Source organism: Cariama cristata, unplaced genomic scaffold (genome assembly GCF_000690535.1).
Source record: "Cariama cristata isolate BGI_N322 unplaced genomic scaffold, ASM69053v1 scaffold2057, whole genome shotgun sequence".
NCBI classification, from domain to species: Eukaryota; Metazoa; Chordata; class Aves; order Cariamiformes; family Cariamidae; genus Cariama; species Cariama cristata.
In genome coordinates, this window is record NW_009625875.1 from 24,483 (window position 1) to 30,482 (window position 6,000).

Genomic DNA, 6,000 nt, shown 5'->3' on the forward strand with positions numbered 1-6,000 from the left:
CTTCAATTGCAGGCTGTAGCTCTGTAGGAATGTGCAGCACATTAGCCCTGAAGAAGTGACAAGGTCTGATCAGTTAATGTCAGAAGTTAGTAGAGATGTGCAGAATTTAAGAAGCTATGATTAGGTAAAACTTCAATAACATGGGTTGTGTTTTGCCTTCTTCAAAAACTTTTTCACAATATTGTTTGGGGTTTTTTTAAAGACCTATCTTCCTTCACTTTCAAAACTTACAAGGTGAGTATTCAAAGTCAGCCTTGAAGCCAAAGTACGCCTCCAGTCTTGCAGTATCCAGAACATACTATATTTACTTAGGGTAGCCCAAGACGAACAGGTACTAGTAACTAGTCTAAAACTGATAATGCAAGGGGCTGCTCTAGGGGCTTCTTCAGATAATCAGTGCCATGTGGGAAATCTCTTGGTCTTGAGTGGGGAAAGCATCTATACACTATGAGAGAATAAAAAATAGTGTTGTTAAAGCGGTACTTCAGGATGGCACAGGCAACTGATTCCAACAGGCATAAGGCCCATCCCCTGGTGTGCCATGTAAGCTTACATGGTCAAATATGTTAGAAATCAAAGCTCTCCCAGGACCAAGTACGTACATGTTTTTACCATGTAGGAATAACAATTCCTGTGTAGCCCAGACCCCTTGCCTTTAGAGGTAGAAGATTCTATGTTTCCACTGGGGTCCAAGATATGAGTTATTTAAAGGTAACTGAGTCCCCAGTCCTGACACCAGCTTAAAATAAATGACTAAATCAAGATGGCAATGTCAAAAATTGCAGAAATGCTTCCACTTCTACCATAACTTGCCAAGAAACTGATATGTTCGTTCACCAGACTAGTCTTGTTCTGACCTCGCGATCTGTTCTCCCACACTTTCTCCTTTATAAACCTTGCTGTTGTGGGACAGACAGCCCCTCTGAAAGGCCTCTCCTCTCTTGGCATACCAACTCAGGATTCAAATAATCTCTCTTAAAATAACTGTATAAAATTATGCGAGACATTTAGGGTTAGATTTCATTATCCTTCCACAGGATGAGAAGGTCTTTGATCTTTGAATATCCCTAGAAATAAAAGGAACTAATTAAGAAGTGAGCTATTTAGCAATGTAAGAAGAGTACGACCTAGACCTTCATCTGCAGTGGCAGTATGGAAAACAAATGTAGAAAAGCCTACACACTTTCCAGTAAGTGTTGTTTGTAACAGCTCACTAACAGAGAGCAGACACCTTCTCAATTCAGGGTAGTCCTTATGGCTGGCAGGATGCCACCACGGTCACAGACGATAAAGAACATTTTACAATTGGTGTATTTACTACAGCTCACCAAGGATGGTCGCCAAGGCACAGTTCAGCTTGCTGTCATTGTTCACAGTTCGGTGGTATGAGTCATGTCTCCCACTCACCACTTTTATCCCCACTATTACCTTCAAAGCCTGCCTCCAGCTTCCTACCACTTGCTTCCACTGCACCCTCTATCTCACATAATTAACGAACTAGAATATCGTACATCCGGTCTTCTGCTCAGCTCACAGAGGAAAGAACAGGGGAGATCCATTCCACCAAAACATCCTTCAGTCTTATATTTCATGTCAAAATTTCACCTTTGCTTAATCCCCTGTAATCCAGTGATCTCTAATTAAAAAGATACTCTAGCACTTCTCATTTTTTTATTTATTCTATGTTACATGGAATTGCTCAGAGTATGCCACACTAAAGTTAACCCTTATGCAAAAGACTTCTTCTATTACTATTTCTTGCAGAGTTTGCCAGGCTACCAGCCACTCCATTTTGGTGCTTTACCTAGAGTCCCTCCTATTCATACAGCAGCTGAATGTATTTTATTTTCAACTGAAAAGACATAATGCAGGGCAGGTTATGTCTTCATTAATGGAAGAGCAATGTACATCAATATGCATAATATGTCAAGTGAAATAAAAGATACATCTTTTCAGCCTTTTGAATGTCAATATTTAGAGTGCTTTTTGACTCATTAAACAATAGCCAAGCAATTCCCTTCATGTCAGTAGGATTCTTCTCTTCTATCTGAGTTCTTAATCGGGCAACCGAGTAAAGTAGAAGTCATAAGTGTAGTACATCCTAATTAGTTTGTGGAAGCCAGGTATATATTAGCAAACAGTGTGGACCTGTAGGAGAGGCTGCTAAAAGTGCAAGAGTTGCTGAGGGTATGATGTACACACTGCATATATTTCAGGTTGATGTTACAGAGAACTAGGTCTAGCCTGGTGCCATGGACTAAATAGCCATCAACAGCGGAGAAGATAGATGCTCTCCTACGGGAACAGTTTCTGGTTTAGGTTGGCCTAAAGGGAATTCAGTTTGTGTACTTTGAGAGCGCTCCGCAATGTGAAGACAAGCATAGTTAGAGGTGGCCGCATGGAGATTCATTTCAGAAGTATGCTTCTCATTTGAATTCAAGCATCAGTGTGGAAGCACCCTAGGTGTGTCTGGCTCTCAGATAAACCTTCAGTCAGGATTATCATTTGTACACAAAAAATGCCTAGCTCCTCTTCTCTCTATACAAGAGCATTTAATATGCATAGATCTATTTTCTGCGTACAAGATGGTGTTTCTTGGCAGAATGCACAGAGGAGGCACCTGTTATTAAATCACTGGAATAATGTCAAGAACTGAGTCAGAGCCTCTGAAGCCCAAACAATCTACGGCAAAAGCATTAACTCCAAGTATTTAGGTCTGTTTGCTTGAATCCTTACAGAGCGTCTCCTCATCTCCTTACTGCAAAGCCCACACGTTCATTGGCTCTGGCTTTCTAAAACAAATTGGATTTCAAGGTAGCAGGGCAGGGAGAAGGGTTCTGTCATTCTTTGTCTTACACTTTGTAAAGAATAGGAACCTGCATTTTACGTGTTCCAAACCACTGGAGGTGATTATACTAATATTAGTGTCACGCATTTCACCCAGACTTTAGCACTACAGTATCAAACACACCTGCGATTCATGTATTATATGAAATGTATTATTAAATATGAGCACATATATCTACATGCACTAATAAACATAGAAAGAGTAATTTTTAAAGTTATCTAGCCCACATCTAAGCATGTACTAACACATAATCATTAAAATACTCTTTTTATATGCATATAAAAATAAAAAAATACACCTATACACAAATTTTATGTATATAGAAGCATGAATATGTGCATGCACATGTATTAAAATACAGAGATACTAAAGCTATGGCAAGGAATTTTGGTAACTAGGGAACAGTTCAGATCTCTTCATGATCATATAAAAGTTTATCCTGCTTTCTGAGAGTTAAACTGACAGACAAGTGACTGATTTCTGAAAAACAAACTAAATAAAATGTGTTCTGTTCATTACAAGAAGCCAAAGATATCGAAAAGCTGATTTAGCAATTCTGCCAGTGCAACACACAAGCAATCTGTAAAAAGAACTTTGAAAATTATAAAGGTCAAATAAGAGAATACATATGCAGTTTTCTTAATCTGTGAATGGTCTGCAACTTACCTACACAAGCAGAGTTTTCAGTCTTTAATCTGTATCCATTAGGACAGTTCCAGTGCTGCAGAGCTGAGAGGCTGACAAAACCAATTTTAAAAACCACTGGCAAAAAAGCAATAAAGAAGAGAAACATAATCCTGAGGGTTTTTTGAACTGTCACTAGAGAAAAACTAGCTTGTATTCAGTCATATCGAGGACAAGATGAGCATGTGTAATCCCAAAAGGTTTCTGCAATCTCCCACTTTACACTCAGACATCTTATCACAATACTAAGTTTGTCTTTTGCCTTGCTTTTCTTGTCACTTTAGCCCTTACTGTGGCTGACTACAACCTTGAAGAAATTCCTGGGAGATTTCTTCCCCACACACGTCGGGTTTTTTCTCTCTCTCTCGTTTCTTTTTTTCTTGTTTTTTTTTTTTTTTTCTTTTTTGGAAGCCAAGTAAGAAATGCCTGACACTCTTGCCACAAATTTAACACAGCTTAAAAGCAATGCTCGCAAGGATCACTGCAAATTTCTGTGCAACAAGCAAAGCTGCGACTTAAATCTTAATCTTAAAAGCATTGAATTTGGGAAACTGTTCACCACAGCCCTCAGTGGAATACAGGGAGTGAGATCTCCAGGTACCGTCCTTCTCCAAAACGCAGTTGCTTTTTACATACAAACTTGGACGGACTCCTCTTTTCTTTTTAAAGCTCCGCTTGCCCCACCTCTTCTCTTTTTAGTATCACTTGAGTGAACCCTGTGTTTGCAAATAGTAATGTGGTCAGTTCTTTACTACAGGGAACTGAGCCAGAATGCAGATACCCAGCCACCCATAATAAATACAGCCTATTTAGAAAAGCAGCCCCTCCTGCTTGAGAAGTACCTGCGGCACACCAGCTAAGTTTTATTTCTCAGAGACTGTAGGCAGGTTTATACCATGCCTGTTCAATCATGATTAGTTGCATTCATTTTAATATTGTCATGTGTTTTACCACCAGAAACAAACTTTGTCATCAAAAACATTTCATGCAAAAAGGGAAAAACAAAATCCCTCTGGTTTCTCCAATATATTTCAACTGGAAATACAAATTGGTTTAAGCTCAAGTTCAGATCAAGGCTATGTAATTTGATTTCAAAGAAGTTGCAACCATCTCTCTCAGGTTTGAATTTGGCCCTTTCGCACTGCCAGGAAAATACCTGCTGTCAGAGACTGAGGCAACGTGTTCTGAGTCTGCAGCTCTCGCACATGTCGCAGTCATTTATATGCACACACCAGTGCTGTAAGAGGCTACTGTTGTAATGCAGGGCTCTTTGACACCTCTTTTGCTGAGGTATATAAACTAAAGAAATTCCAGCTCCATCAAGCTCATAATTCTTCCAGTACTGAAAAAAAAAAAACCAAAACAAAACAAAACCAACACCTCCCTTTTCCCAGTCCTTTGGCCCAGATCAGCAAAACTCTACAGCACAAGTATAAGTGATTTGCCTAATTTTGAATGTGCTGAGATTTAAGCTGGTGTTTAAATAGTTGACTGCACTAGGTTTCGTTGAGCTAACTACTGCGAGGCATTCTGGTTCTGTTGCTTTTTTCTTTCCTTTTTTCATTTTTTATTTCTGCACTGTTGCACTAGAATAAATACTAATACAACAGCTGGATACAGCAGCAGCATCAGACAGTAAGCTACAGCTGTACGAGTTCCATCTCTGGGAATTTTCCCCCCCATATTTGTCTGAATCGATAAGAGTCCAGACTGGCACTGTCAGAAAATAAGAAGTATGAAACCTGATCATAAATCGAGCCACTCTCCATTAAAAGCAACTGTTTCTTGATGTTTCTGCCTGTGTGTAGGGCACATTTTGCTTGCTCAATCTTCACTGCTACAGCTAATGCAACTAATTAAATCCGGACTGACAAATGGCAGCCACGTTTCCATATACTCTGTTCAGAACCGAGTCTCTATTCTGCATGCTATAAAATACAATAACAGTAATGTAAATTATGCAGGGCCAGACTCATGCCAAACAGCATTTGCTTCTCCAAATAGTCCCCTGGAACACAAAAGGGCAACCAGTGTGAAAGCACACTATAATGCCACCCCATCTAGGATTACAGGATCCTGCCCAGGAACTGTGGTACGTTCCACATGAACCTCTTTTACTAATTCTGCAGCCATCGGTTCCTCCTTACACAATTTCAGTGTTCAAGCTGGGAACAGGCAGCCTAAAGAGCTCAAAAGGAATGTGTCACTGCTTTGCGAGCAACCACCAGCAGAGTGTTTGCTGGACCGTGAGGGTGGCCGTCCCGGCACAGCCCTGACCTCTTCCAGGGCAGACTCCGACAAACTCACTGAAGGAGACAAAATGAATAAGCTCTCTCTCTCCTATTAAAACCCAGAAGCAATTTCTCTTACTCACATTCATTTAGTCTCTCATTTACACGCATTGCCTTCTCTGAACACCTCCTCCAATCTCCCCCCCTCCGCTTCCATTTCCTCTTTTTGTCTTTACT

The 6,000-nt window shown here is 40.1% G+C and overlaps 1 protein-coding gene across 1 annotated transcript in view; it reads right to left on the reverse strand.

Moving 5' to 3' along the window:
* The window catches only part of LOC104164431 (pro-epidermal growth factor-like), a gene marked incomplete at its 3' end in the record, with an annotated part of 28,118 nt that extends 24,408 nt beyond the window's left edge, over positions 1–3,710 (reverse strand). The window contains exon 1 of the mRNA XM_009703760.1: positions 3,515–3,710. Coding sequence (XP_009702062.1) covers positions 3,515–3,641 — 127 coding nt within the window. The remainder of the gene's footprint in view (positions 1–3,514) is intronic.
* Positions 3,711–6,000: the final 2,290 nt, after the last annotated feature.